At 52.1% G+C, this 14327-nt stretch overlaps 4 protein-coding genes across 4 annotated transcripts; 2 read left to right on the top strand and 2 right to left on the bottom strand.

Moving 5' to 3' along the window:
* Positions 1 to 1541: 1541 nt before the first annotated feature.
* Positions 1542 to 3112, top strand: GT037_005556 (mfs general substrate transporter; the record flags this gene model as incomplete). Its single annotated transcript, XM_038930603.1, has 3 exons — positions 1542 to 2043; positions 2104 to 2227; positions 2281 to 3112. The coding sequence occupies 3 exons, from the start codon at positions 1542 to 1544 to the stop codon at positions 3110 to 3112; spliced, it is 1458 nt and encodes a 485-aa protein (XP_038786292.1).
* Positions 3113 to 3219: 107 nt separating this feature from the next.
* GT037_005555 (signal recognition particle receptor subunit alpha) lies at positions 3220 to 8025 on the bottom strand (the record flags this gene model as incomplete). The annotated part of the gene is made up of 6 exons (XM_038930602.1): positions 3220 to 4594; positions 4659 to 4733; positions 4782 to 5496; positions 6026 to 6703; positions 6757 to 7711; positions 7804 to 8025. The coding sequence occupies 6 exons, from the start codon at positions 8023 to 8025 to the stop codon at positions 3220 to 3222; spliced, it is 4020 nt and encodes a 1339-aa protein (XP_038786291.1).
* A 280-nt stretch (positions 8026 to 8305) lies between these two features.
* Positions 8306 to 9443, top strand: GT037_005554 (protein transport protein yif1; the record flags this gene model as incomplete). The annotated part of the gene is made up of 3 exons (XM_038930601.1): positions 8306 to 8354; positions 8416 to 8663; positions 8730 to 9443. The coding sequence occupies 3 exons, from the start codon at positions 8306 to 8308 to the stop codon at positions 9441 to 9443; spliced, it is 1011 nt and encodes a 336-aa protein (XP_038786290.1).
* A 459-nt stretch (positions 9444 to 9902) lies between these two features.
* GT037_005553 (dna repair protein rad7) lies at positions 9903 to 13787 on the bottom strand (the record flags this gene model as incomplete). The annotated part of the gene is made up of 6 exons (XM_038930600.1): positions 9903 to 11747; positions 11786 to 11871; positions 12537 to 12636; positions 12733 to 13146; positions 13221 to 13629; positions 13738 to 13787. The coding sequence occupies 6 exons, from the start codon at positions 13785 to 13787 to the stop codon at positions 9903 to 9905; spliced, it is 2904 nt and encodes a 967-aa protein (XP_038786289.1).
* Positions 13788 to 14327: the final 540 nt, after the last annotated feature.

Raw genomic sequence — 14327 nt, 5'->3', positions numbered from 1 at the left:
ACATGCGTTCCGACTAGTCGCATGGCCGATCAAATGAGATGAACCAGGGGCAGGTCGCGCGAAATCGGAGGCTGGAACGCAGGACGGTCAGAGGTTAGACGACGATCTAGCGTACCGGTTACGTCGACCCAAGACTGTAGCGCATGGTTCGTGAAGCTTGCGGGGATGAAGCTCGAACATGGACGCGGGGGCCATCGCTGGTGTCGTCATTGTCCTGCTGCGAAACTCGAGCAATCTCTGCAAAACAAGGCAGTGTATTCAACAAGAGGTGCTGGGCATTGGGTCCGCTACATCTAGTCTGCCGTTTTGCCGTATGGGTTTAACCTAGAGCAATTTCGAAGGTATCTCGTTTGTCATTGTTGGAGGTAGACGTTTGTTGAGTAAAAGTCATGGGGCGGGACCTCACAGTCAAAATTTGCCCGAAGTGTTATGGCGCAGTCACTTAGCCACAAATAGGCTTGCGCCACCGTGGAGTAGGTGGGTCAGAGTTTCCTTGCGATTCGTCCACGCCCTCAGCCCGTTCTCCTTCGCATCTTTACACAATCATAAATCCTACCCATGAATCCTTGACGTTGCCCGAGCGTTTGTCGTAGTGTTGAAACTAAGCGCAAGTACCTGGGAATCCCTCAACGGAGCCTCTTGTCAGACATCTGCAAATGATGCCAAAACGTCTTCTGGGCTATTTTAAACCAATGCGGCCCGCTTATGAGCGCGGAGAACGCTGATGCCTGCGGTTTTGTATGTAGGCCTGTGAACAGTTGTTCAGCATCTCTAATTAACAGCATTCGTTCTGATATCACAGATCCTAGTACCGACTTCTATCTTGATATACTACACGACGACGATGACCGAGGCCCGCAAAGAAAGAACACTAGAGTCGCTTGCAGTTGGCCACCAAGTACGTCAACGACAAGTGGACTCCTTGGTGGAATTCGAGAAATACCCACAGCCTGCTCCTTTCCCAAGTGGTCCTATTACATATCTACTCATATGCGTTAGAAGGCAACGATACTCTAGAAACAGCAGCAAAACAGCCTCGTTATCTACATCAAGCACAGAAAATGAGTCGCTCCTCGCGATCGCTCCCAAGACCAGCCCAAGACATACCAAGATCTTCCCCGCAAGCTTACCCCAGATTCGCACACAACGTTACACATTGTGGCAATCATTACCACATTTATTCAGTTCTCTTTCGTGGATTTAGGAGGTTGTGGGTCTACGGAAAACATTTCGCTGCTGGAGGTCTCATGGCTTACTTGGCATCATCGTACTGCTGCTGTCACACGTCGACTATGGGTTGGCGGTGGCTTAAATCATGAACTACAATGCTTGGAATATGCGACGTAGCTTTCGAACAAGGCCGCGGTACATGCGCACGGAACGTATGACCTGCATGCTAACATCCAAAGGCTGGAGATTCTCTGGAGTCTATAACTGCATGACGTGCCGTCTCTTGGTGTAATCCATGTTACTAGACGAGACTGAATTCCCACTCGACTCCCTTTCGACTTGTCACTTGAAGTCCATCTACCATAACCATCATGACTCATACCACCACCAAAGACGGGTCCGCCGACCACATCGAGCACCTCGAAAAGGGTCTCGCCACACCATCAACCTCATCCGACACAATTGACTTAAAGCTCGCAACCAAGCTGCGCCATCGAGTCGACTGGCGTTTAATCCCAGCCCTAGGCGCCATGTATGGTATCAGTCTCATGGATCGCAAGAACGTAAGCAACGCTGCAATTGCTGGCATGCTTTCCGACCTGCGCATGAGTCGTGGATACGGATACAACCTTGTCAACCTGTGCTTCTTCATCACATACGTCCTATGCCAGCCGTTTATGATCATCGTATGCCGCAAAGTCGGGCCGCGGCTGTTCTTGCCTGGTATCTGCGTTGCGTGGGGTGCGGTCATTGTTGGTTTTGGGTTCACGAATAATTGGCAGAGTCTTGTTCCGTTGAGGTTGGTGCTGGGGTTGCTTGAGAGTGGATATTTTCCTGGTTGTCTTTACCTTTTGTCATGCTGGTACACGAAGTGTGAGTCTCCATGATGCGGCTTGGTTGAAGTCTTGTCTGCAAAGCGCTGATCAAAGGTAGTTGAGGTCGCAAAGCGCTACAGCGTTTTCTACTTCGTTGGTAGTATTGCATCGGCAATGAGCGGTATTCTTGCATATGGGCTACAGCAGATGGAAGGTGTCCAGGGAATCCGTGGATGGCGGTGGTCGGTCCTATCGCACATCAGCATCGTTTGACACGTCACTGACAGCTCTGCAGGATCTTCATCATGGAAGGTGTGATTACAATCGGCGTCGCGCTATTCGCCATCACATTCATTGTGAAATTTCCAGACGAAGAAAAGGCCAAACCGTCCTGGGGCTTTCTCAAGCCTCATGAGCTTGACGTAGTGATCGATCGGCTCAATGCCGATAGAAACGACGCGACGGCAGAGAAATTCTCCTGGAAAAAGTTCCTGGAGCCAGCAAAGGACTGGTACATCTACGCGTTTGCACTCATCCTGCTCTTCGTCACGACCATCGCGTATGGCTTCGCCTTCTTCTTACCCATCATTCTGTCCACCAAGCTCAAATTCAGCATAGCGATGAGCCAATGTCTCGGTGCGCCCCCATACGCCGCGAGTGGCTTCTTAATGTACGGTGCGGCGTGGTTCAGCGACAAGTACAAGACGCGAGGTCCCGTGCTGGTGGTCTTGTGCTTGGTTTCACTCATCGGGTTACCTATCATGGGCTTCGCGTCAAACCCTTGGGCGCAATACGTTGGTGTTTTCATTACTGTATCGGGCACCAACTCCGCGATTCCAAGCGTCATGGCTTACCAAGCGAACAACATCCGTGGGCAGTGGCGACGCGCATTCTGCTCGGCATCGTTGACGGGTATTGGGGGGATTGGCGGCATCGCCGGTGCTCTCATCTTCAGGACGGAAGATGCGCCGTCCTACGTACCGGGGTTTGCTGCGTGTATGGCGTGCAATGTTTTGGTCATTCTGTTGGTTGGCGTCTTGACTTTATGGTTTCGGAGCGAGAACGCAAAGGCTGATCGAGGGGAGAAAGTGTTGTTGGAGGACCCTAATTTCCGCTTCACGATCTAGAGCATTCGAGAAGAGGTGGTTTGCGGCGACCACACCTCCGACACCGGCCTAGCACTGGAAGCGTTCAGCTTCATTTAAAGTCAACGAACGATGATTGAGACCTAGGTCTACACCAGAGTGATAACTTCTCTTTCGATTGTTGAGAACGCCTCCGAATGCTCGTCATCCAGCTGAAAAGTGCCAACGCGTTCGAACGTGCCAGCAGTAGTGCCTAGTCGCAACACAAGACCGCAGCGAGTACTCGGACTTGAGGATGTACTCTCATGTACCTTGACTTGCATAACATAAAGGTCTTCGCCTGCCTCTTCAGAACCTATGAGCTCGATTCGATCATAAGTCATGAAGCCTATGGTCCATCCTGCATCTTCCCGAGCAATGTGATAGGTGCCCATCGTCCTGCCCGCCGTATCGTTTTCGGTGTACCGCTTCTGGCGTACGATCTGCGCAATGCCAGCTCGGAGTGTCAGAGAAGCGTGCCTGATACTACCGTACTCATTCAAAGTGTCCAACTCGACGTCGTGGCCAATGTACTCAATCGTGCTATCCTCCGGACGGATATCAGGCCAGCGTCCACCGCGAGAATAAGGAATGGTTGCGCCGTCCCAACGAGCCCACGACCAGCTCGGGGCTCTATAAGTACCAGGGTCCGTGGGGTCTGTCATGGCTTCAGGACCCTCGGGTGCCCATAAAAGTGAATCGGCCAGGGCACCCAGCCACAAGCCTGCAATATATTGATCCTCTTCATAGGTGACTTGTGTCAATAGGGTATGATTGAGTTCTTTTACAAGACCTGAGATTGCCGGCAACTTGTCCGAGGCGAAAGTGAGCTTTCGCCGACTGTAATCGGCTAGAATTTGGAACCACCAGAAATACACGGCTGACCTTGTTGCTAGAGTGTGATCCCATGACTCCGATTCCGAATCGCTGCCCTCAGAGGTTGACAAACGCTCACTGGTCTCCGATCCAGATCTTGCAAGGGGGGAAGCTGCGTCGTCGGCGTCCTCGTCAGAGATCTCCTCAGAGGAGTCATCTGCGCCATATGTTCGAGTGAGCGAAACCGGTAGTCGCATGATTCTATAGCCACACTCAGATGCAAAACCTCTTCGGCACTCCCAAAATATTTGGTTTGTACTGAAATGAATGACTCTCCTCGCTAGATGTCTTTCTTGCAAGGTCCATGCGCGTTCATTCCAAGTCGATCCGTCGACATCAGTCTCCATGTGTTGGGTGTCGCGCGTTTCCGTGTACCGCGCAACAATGGATTCGGTCGCTCCGGTGCCTGGGAACCCATCGGCCAATTTTCCATCCAGATGGCGCGGTAGCGGTATCGTAAAAATTCGATCCGCAAGCATGTAATCGAGGAAGCCATCCTCGCTTGTAGAGGCTGAAGTTGCTGCGATGGTCACGAAAGCGGATTTGTACACCCTATCCATCTGCGCCCCTTCCTTGGCCCAATCTGAAGTAGAGTCTTGCAAAATGCACCTAAGATAGAGGTGTGACATCAGTGACAATCCCAGACACCGTGGCTACGGTTGAAATAACTCACAAACTGTCTATCCAGATATACCTCAATCCCAGCGCGCGGGTGACAAATATGGCGTGCTGAAAGTTCAGTGGCATGCTAATCGTTGTCAGTGGTAGCTTGCTATGATACACGTAGTAAGCTTACCTCTCCAATGGGATACCGAGCATATGCGACTGTATATTAGTCGACAGCGTTTTCAGCATCCGAACACCAGGCCCAGGCTTGCCCCAGCAATGAGAAAGCGCAACATATCGAGAAGCAGGCCCGGAGGTGACCACCAGTCTCGGATCAGCCGTGTCATCTACTGCACCAACGTCGATGACCCGCGTCGGCCAAAAGTCCTCATTTCCAGACTCACATTGCCAATGAACCCCAGCGCACTTGGAAATCATCTGCTCGAGTCGCTCGATACACGCGGAAGAGTAACGGTCTGTCGAAGGAGGTAGTCGTCTAACTCTCATATAGGTGCTCGCGAACGAGCCTGCATGAGAAAAGACCTCGAAGTGGAGAGTGTGTGGTGGCGTCACTGGACAGGATACTTGCACCTCCAGCAATACGATGCCCTCCTGCTCCGGGCTGAGCTCTGACTCCCAGAACGATTCGTGAAGCCACGTCGCAGGCCCAATCGTGACATCGCGAACATCTTTTGGCCAATCAAGTACTGAGATACGCTTTTTCAACTCAGTGCAAAAAGGGCAGCCTTTGTTGGCTTCTTCATGTAAAACTGGCAGATCTGGTAATGTGTCTGACCGAAGGTAGTCAGCCACAGCAGTAGAGTACTCCTCTTCGACATTGAATATCTCGGGTAGAAAGATGCGGCGGCAAATCCGACATAGGGAAGCGTCGGACGACATCCTCGCTTCCTCTCGTGTTTGAGTGATGAAGTACGGTAATGAGCACGATGAGGCAGCGCAGCTGCTGCCCACGGATAAAGATCACGAGGTGATGCAGGCACTCGCTTACCTACGATCACAAACAGCTTAGGACAAGTAGCTCTTAGCTTTTAACAGGTCAAGGCGAGCTACGGATGTTTTCTCAACGAATTACCAGAGGTACATCCAATGTTCAAGCGATGCGGTAGAGTTTCCCTCCATCTCCGACCTTGTGGATGGTGGGGCAAGGGGCATCGACATTTCGAATGGGGTGTTCATTGGTCCTCGAGCAGCATTTCCAATGGTGCAAAGTATGCTGGAGAACCCGATAGGCTAAGATTTACTGTTCTGCGGGAGTGATCTCACTCAATAGCGTAGCGTAAACTTCCACGATTAATGACATTACACTCGCTATAATACAAGCCTCTATCACCCCGCTATACACTCAGCTCATAAGCAACCTCGTGACAGCGCCGACATTCAACGTCCTCAAATCACTATAATGCTGCCCAGTACCCAGAAACACCACCGGAATACCCGTCGCATGCACCATTGACACCAACGTCCCCACCATGTCTCCCACAGTATCGCATTTTGATATGACAAAGCCGTCGAGGTTCCTGCCCGCGCCGAAAGAAGCGTTAAAGTTTCTTGCTTGGGCTACAGAATCCGTGCCGACGAGGGCTTCACCCACCATGAGGATTTTGTCTGGATTGGCCAGTTTGCCGAACTTCTCCAGTGAAGACATGAGGCGTTGGTCGTTGTGGCGGCGGCCGGCAGTGTCGATGAGGACGACGTTGAAGCTATTCTTTGAAGCAAAGGTGACGGCGTCGGCAGCAATGTTTGCGGCGTCTTTGCCGTAGCCCTTCTCGAAGAGGTCGACTTGTCCGCCTTCTCTCTGTGAGAGCTCTTTTAATCGGTCTACGTGGACACGTAGCTGTTCGACAGCTCCAGAACGGAAGGTGTCTGCTGCGGCGATCAGGACGCGGTGGTGGTTCTGGAGCAGGAAGAAAGCGATCTTGGACAGGTTTGTTGACTTTCCAACGCCGTTTACTCCGACAATGGAAAGTACGTAGGGGCGGGATGTGGTGGCGTTAGTGTGTTGGATCTCGCGAAGGAGGTCGAGGGAGGATGTTGGGGTAAGCATCTTGGTGAGGGCTTTCTCCATGGAGGCTTTGAGGGTTGTCTCAATTGCTATTGCAGTAGTCAGTATACGTGCTTGGTAATAATTAGATGTGCCGACTGACTGGTGAAGCTTGGAGTCTTCATGCCGAGGAGATCCCGCTCGACGCTTTCGCATAATCGTACTGCTGCTTCGAGAGCTACGTTCTTGCGAAGAAGATGTTGTTCCATTTCTTTCAGGGGCTTTGCCAGTGCCTCCTTGGTGAGTGTCTTGCCGCCCACTACGTTCCTGAAGAGTCCACCAATTGCACCCAAACTGGATCCTACAAGTCCACCAGATGCTGCGGGCGCCTCCTTCTCCTTCTTTGCATTCTGCACTGCGATGATCTCGTCCATTTCTTCGTCGAGATCCTTGAGCACAAACTCGCCCCTCTTCGTCTTGTGGCCCCAGGTCTCTGGCCTGATCTCCTCGAGCGCTTCGTTTCCAGAGGCATCGCCTTGAATATCTGACTGTGAATAGTCGAGCACAGAGTCGTCCTGCTCTTCTGCGCCAAATTCACCCCACACTCTGCCCTTTTTCGCTGAGCCCTTGCCCTTCTTCTTTGCTGATGCTTCGTCGCCCGACGATACTGGCGCCGAGCTGAAAGCCGAAGCCTTCTTCTTGTCTCTGCGTGACATCTTGCCCCCAAACGGCCTCGCCTTTCCTGTCAGGAGCTGACTTTGGCCAGGTGTGCTAGGCCGCGAAGTATCTGGCGTAGGCACTGGTGTGGAATCGGCACTCGTATCGTACAGGGACTGCTGTGGTTTCTGTAGCGCGGCTGGTTTGGGTGCAACTTCGTCGGCGCTGTCGTTGTCGGTGCTCGATTCGGGAGTGGTGAGCTTGATGCTTGGTGCGCCAGAGTCGCTCGCGCCTTCGAGGTCGTGCATCTGGCGGTCAAAGTAGGTGCCGAATTTGTCGCAGTTGACCACACTGCTGTGTTCCGTCTGGAGCTGCTCGCCGTAGAGGCCGACGAAGAGCGCGCGCACATTGTCAAGCAGTTTATCTACCCAAGTGAGGTGAACCAGGCTTTGGTATACCGCCTGTGGAGAAGTCAGCCACTGTGCATCTCTATGTTGCAATGCGCCGTGCCTCGACTGCCACGCATTGTTGGCCGTGGCACAGCAAGACATACCACAAAGATGAGACCGAGGTCCTTTGCCGCCGTCCACTTCAGCGTGTATCCCTCCTTCTTGTACGTAGGCTTGGAGCCGGCATCCTCGGACTGGGGTTGTATGCGCTCCTCGATGAAGACATCTCGTATTAAACTGTTGATGACGTTTGCGCCGACCGGGACGTAGGTGCGCGACCACAAGACGACACCCGAAGTGGTCACTATCTCAAAAGTGTCCAACATGGCGAGGGTGAAGGGCGGGGCAAGTGTTGCGAAAGGGAGACGTGGTGGTGCGGCGGGCACATGTGGGCGATGGGCTTATGACGAACGGCCGTGCGCGCCTCTTGCCAGATGGTCGGAATTCGGAGGTGCCAACGACACCGCAGCTCAAGGCAGAAATTCAACAACAACCACGGCGACGTGTCCAATTGCGCATCTCCAAACTGTGTCTCCTTTATCCTGTAGTCATTCTTGAAAACCACACTCGCTACATCAACCACCACCGCCACCGCGACGCGCAACCATGCAGCGCCCCAACTACGGCAACCCACCACCGGCGCATTCACCACCCCGTACGTATCGTCATGTCTTTGTTCGCCTCTCCAACGCATCACATATACTGACTCCCGCTAGTACATCACCCAGTTCCACAACACGTTTCCACAGTCCCCCAGCTACGATCACCGCCTCCCCCGCAACCCCCTTCACAACCCCAAAGCGGCTATGGCTACGGACAGCAAGCAGGAGGCATGCCGCCTCAGCAGGGCGGATATGGCGTGCACCCGTCCTTCGGCGGCTTCATCAACGACCCCACTGCCCAATTAGGCTTCCAGATGGGAAAGAGCGCAGTCGATGCCGGACAGCACTATATGGAACAGAACGTATGTACCTGCATGCAATAGCACCCTGCCCACTGATGCATGGGCAAAGTACTGACAGCCCCCCAGCTAGGACGATTCGTCTCCGTATCCGCACTCAAGCACTACTTCAACGTCACAAACTCCTACGTCCTCACCAAACTCCGCATCATCCTAATCCCATGGTGGCACCGCCCCTGGTCGCGCCAACAACGACACGCGCCCGACCCCTCAGCCTCTGCTGCGCTACTATACCAGCCCCCGCGCGAAGATGTGAACTCGCCAGACATGTATATCCCCACCATGGCGCTGGTGACGTACATTCTGCTTTCAACCTTCATTGCAGGTCTGCGCGGCGCTTTCAACCCCGAACTCCTAGGCACAACGGCTACCGTTGCCATCGCCGTGACTTTGCTCGAAATTCTCATCATCCGAACTGGCACCTTCCTTCTCGCTATCAGCAGCTCAAGCCAGCTCCTCGACCTCGTCGCATATAGTGGCTATAAATTCGTACACGTCATTGTTTCGCTCCTTCTTACCAACTTGGCTACTTGGATCGGGTTTGGCAGCTCATGGGTCGGCTGGGTCATATTCTTGTATTGCTTCAGCGCAAACTCGTTCTTCTTGCTTAGGAGCTTGCGATATGTGCTGTTGCCCGATATCAGCTCCCAGAATAGCTATGGAACGCCCGCTGCAGCGGGATACACGGATTCAAAGAGCCAGAAGAGCCGGAGGACGCAATTCTTGTTCGTTTACAGTTATGTGGTGCAGTTTGGGTTTATGATTTGGCTGAGCAAGGTATGAGTGGGGTGTTCAAAAGAGGGATGATATCTATACTGGGAAGAGAATCGACAAGGCATGTCGTATTCAGATTGCGGGTTGGACTCGAGAGCACATGCAAACCCATGCGCTTGTGCGATAGCCCATATCAAAGGACTGAGCACGCAGACAGCCTGCGCAAGGAAAAGAGACGCATATGAGGAACACGATGTAAACGTATTTATCAGCGTTCAGCGTCAGCATTTGCTTCCTCAATATCAAAAAAAATCTTGCGAGTGGAAACTCAAATGCAATAGGCTACAAGAGATGCCCATGTTGAGAAGTCTACGTGCATCTAAATCATGTCGACTGAGACAGGCGAAGAACGCCCAAGATCATCGAAATACTACTTCTGAAACCCAGTCGTGTGACCATGAACACCACACCCCTTCCATAACGCCATGCCCATACACGCCAGTGACCCTCAATTTCAAAACATACCATCTACCCAACAACAGGAATAATTCTCCCCACCGCCCTCATCTGGCCCCTCTCCTCCTCAATCTCCTTCTGATAGTCCAACACCAACTCTCCAAACTGCTCAATCTGATCCTGAGCCTTTGGTGCTCCAATCAACACAATGCCCCTGGGCACAACCACATCGTTTACCTGGAAGCACCCAAACGTAACCACCTTCTTGATCGCAGGACACGACCGGAAGACACCAGCAACAATCTGCGTATCAACCACGGGACAGAAAGACAAGTTGACCTCGCGGAGATGAGGATATTGTTTGGTGCCGTCAAAGACTTCTGTAAAAGTCGCGTGGGAAATGTGGCGGCAGGAAGATATGTCTAGGAACTCGAGGCGCGAGCCGGAATGTGCCATCAGCGCGCGGAAGCCGTTGGAAGCGAGGCCGATGGGTTCATCCTCTGGGCCGTCAGGGTTAGAGTTGTCCATGTCGCGAGTGGAGTTTACGTCGATGTAGTGGAGGGGCGGGTTATCCCAGCCAGAAAAGAGATCGACGTAGCCAGCGTCGGTGCACTCGTTGTTTTCAGTGAAGCGAAATTTGCTAAGTTGGTGGCACTTGTTGTGGATGGTCTCTAAGACGTCGTCGGTGGGATCTGTTGTGTTGTCGAGGAAGTGCTCTAAACACAGGGTGCGGAGGTTGGCGCCAACGGAGTTTACCAAGTGGACGAGCTTCTCGCGGGTGATGGGGTCGTAGAAGCGGAGTGTGAGATGCTTTAGGTGCTTCAAATGAGCTATGGCGTCGATGCTGTCTGGCCCAATCTTCTTGCAACGCTCGATCTTCAGACGCTCAAGGTTTGGACAGAAAGTGGTAAGTGCTTCTACTACCTGATCGTCGAATGCGGCGTCCAACCATTCCACCTTGAGTGTCTTCAAATCTTGGCCTCGGGCGATGAAGAGTTCAGCCCATTTGTCGTTGGAGACAAGGTTAGCTCCCAATAATTGGATCTCTTCAAGCGCCTTCGCCTTTTCGTTCATGTAGTCGATATTACTGTCCTTAAACTGGCAACAGTTGCGAAGAGATAGACGCTTAACGTATGGGCAAATTGCAAAGATCTGATCATAATCCTCAGTCTCGAGGTATGCAGCCTCATGAATTGCAACCGATTGCATATCGGGCTGGAGGAACAACTTCATCGTGTTGGAGTTCATCGCACGCTTCTTCGAGAAGATCTCACTGATTCGGTTCATGATGCCCTCTGGCATCTCGCCCAATTCGTCAATGTCTTCGGAATGTTTGGCGAGCTTCTCAATGCACAGCTGTTGTAGCGTCTTGGGTCCGCGCACAGTCATACCATCGAGGCGGTTGCTCTCAATCTTCCTTCGGCCCTTGCGCACGACGGGCTTAGCTGCCTTCTTCTCTGCCTTTGCATCTTTCACCATCTCTTTTCCACACGGTGTACAAAGAAGTCCACCTTCTGGACCCGCCTTGCTGTATGGTGTGACGGTAAAACGCTTGTTACAAATCTCGCAGTTCTCCAGCTGTCCAGGAAGCGGCTTAGCCTTCTTGTACATGTCCATGACGTCCTCAAAGTCGGAGTCATCATCTGAGCCCTTCTTCTTTTTCTTTGACGCCTTCTTAGCCGCCTTGCCTTTCTTTATCTTCGCTATGGCCTCTTCTTGATTGCGTTTACGTTTGCGGGAGCGTTCAGCTGCCATTGCAGAGGACTCTGCTTGCAGGTCTTCTTCGACATCTTCGCCTTCTTCACCAGCATTCGACGGTCCTTCGCCGTTGTCTTCTGCTTCCTCGGCGTCTTGCTCTGCTTGTCGAACACGTTGTTGGTACGAGTCACGGATCTCTGCGGCGGAGATGTTGTTCGCCTGGAATTTTCTGATTAGCAAATATACCTTCCAAGTACCTTCTCATATGAAGTTTGCGCCACCGCTATTGCGCTGGCACAGCCGCCTTCGACCTTGATATCGCAAAGCGCAGATGCTGTATAGCCTGGTCGCAAGGATATGAGTTACTCACCGCCAGAAAGTCTGTCAGCGCAGAATGTGGCCCTCGAATACCTGCACCTCTGCCTGCGCCCCTAGGTCGTCGTCCGGTCCTGTCGCCACTCGTCAGGATTGCGCGCTCGCTCACTTGAATTCCTAAACTTGACTTACATGATTTCTGTATTCTTATCCTGTTAGGTTTGCGATTTTCAAGAGAGCAAATTGATCGAAAAGTTTGCGGAGGAACAGTTGTGCTGATTGAGTCTGCTTGGGGTGAGTGGGGTGAGACATCGATAGGAAGGCGCGTCGGGGTCCGGGCATCCGCAGTCGCGCAGTCACGTGGTGGCAATTGGTTGCTTGTTCCGGGTTAGTCTACCCCTGACAAGTCTCTCACTTTCACCCTCGCAGGTATGGGGCTAACTGTAACGCCATCGATTGAAAAGTTGAATTTTTTGTAAGACTACGACGGCCCCGTCAATCTCCATTAGGAAACTTGCCAGCCATATAGTCGCAAGTCACCCCAGTAGAACAAAATAAATTTCCAACGCCTACCCATTCCCAAAGTCCCAAGCCTTGCCGAATCCGACCGCTTGCTTGATTTTGTATCCTTCATCTCTGGCCTCCCTGTTCACACAAGGAAATCATTCAACTAGATGATAGTATCGTCATCACTGTCATCATCGTCATCTTCATCATTCTCCTCTTCATCGTCATCAGAATCCCAAGCACCAAGGTCAGAGCCAGTCTGTCGAGCAATGTCACCCATAGGCATCTATAATACAGTCAGCATGGGTGTTGGCTACACATCAAGGTCATTCGCGTTCTTAAAACGGGATCCCTTCATATCGCATGATTGAGATAAACATACCATAGGAGGGCCGCGAGGAGCAGCACGGATCTTAGCCCATCCATTGGGACGAACATCAGAAGTATCGGAGTATTCAGCTACACTGGAAGCGAAGGAGTGAGCGGAACCGGCGATTGAAGAAGCGGAACGACCGTAAGCATTAGGGCTGAAGCCAGAGCTCGTGCTGGGAGCTGCATTGGACTTGGTATGCCATGATTTGGTGCGTTGTTCGCTCCAGCCGCCGTCGCTGTTGCCCTTTCCGTGACCAGCGGCAGCAGCGTATGTGTACTCGGTCTCAATCAGGCTCTCGTCTGCTGAGCCAGTCATGGACATAGCCTTTTGAAAGTCAGCCGACAATGCGATACCTCCGTCTGCCATGTCTTTGTGTTTAGGGCGCCGATCTCCACCATTGACGGTCTGCCATTCATCGTCGCCCTTTGGAAGTCAGTACAAAAGCCACTATGTAGCGGCACGTGCCGATGCCGTATAAAAGTCACGCGGGAACTCACGTAGTTGGAAGAAGTGTCAGTTGTGGCCGAGGAGAAGTACTCAGGATACTGGCCGTTAGAGTGGTCCGCCGGAAGGAAAGCGTTCTCCAAGTTCTCATAGCGGTCTTCGTCGACGGCTTCGTCCGCAAGCTGAGCTTCGATACACTTGAAACATTTGGCAGTATCGGGCTTTGCACGCTGCGATTTGGCAAACTCTTCCAGGCCCTTGGTTTTACCGCACATGGTGCACTCGACCTCGACCTTCTGCTGCCCAGTACATCCCTGACAGTTGATAGCCTTATAAATCTTGGCCGAGTTCTTGATTTGCCAACGCGCATCGGTGAGCTGCTTGGTAGAGTACTTGGCTTGTGGGAGGTTCTTGTGACACCGACCGCATTTGATCTTGACGGGGAGCGGGATGCCCTTGAGCCTGTGAGAGTAGTCAGTAGCGGATCCGTCAAGATGCAAGTGTCGGTGAGCAGTTACAATGTCTATGTGACAGTGAAGATCCTCGCCCACTGAGATCGGTTGTACGTACCTGTCGATCTCGTCTTGATTGTAGGCGTGCATATTGCGGCGGCCTCCCATTGTGAGCCACTGGTGTTGTAGACGAGTATGAGGAGTTGTGATAAGATTGAAGCTGAGATGATCCCAACGAGAGTCTTTGTACAGATGTGAGGACAAGGTTGTGGTATCTTAATGGAGACCATTGATGTGTGTGTTTGATTTGGGCCAAATATAAGGTGAAGGCAGGCACGAGTGAGAGAAGCTGCAGCCCTCCCGAAGCAAACATGACATGTGATAATGCGATCTCGGCAGTGAGCTTGTGTCGGTGTATGGAAAGACCTCTCGCCTCGATACCAGTATCTAGCATCTTTTATTCCAATGTCTTCGCAGCGCCTGGTTTTACTGGTAGTCATGACGCACTCAGCCCGGAGAGGGCAGGATCGTCTATGCCGTCCAATCTTGAAGCGGCTCAGCATTACTATTGTACGTATTGAAGATTACTGGAGGATTCAACCCATTTTCTCAAAATTGTTAGCAATAAATGCCCATTTTCAGAGAAGTGCCGCGTTCCGCTTGTGTATACCATGAGCGAGTTTCATCAACCTTTGTAGCTGTTTGTTA

Source organism: Alternaria burnsii, assembly GCF_013036055.1.
Source record: "Alternaria burnsii strain CBS107.38 chromosome Unknown 732, whole genome shotgun sequence".
Classification (NCBI taxonomy): Eukaryota; Fungi; Ascomycota; class Dothideomycetes; order Pleosporales; family Pleosporaceae; genus Alternaria; species Alternaria burnsii.
The sequence above is the reverse complement of the archived record's forward strand: the minus strand, read 5'-3'. Positions and strand labels throughout refer to the sequence as shown.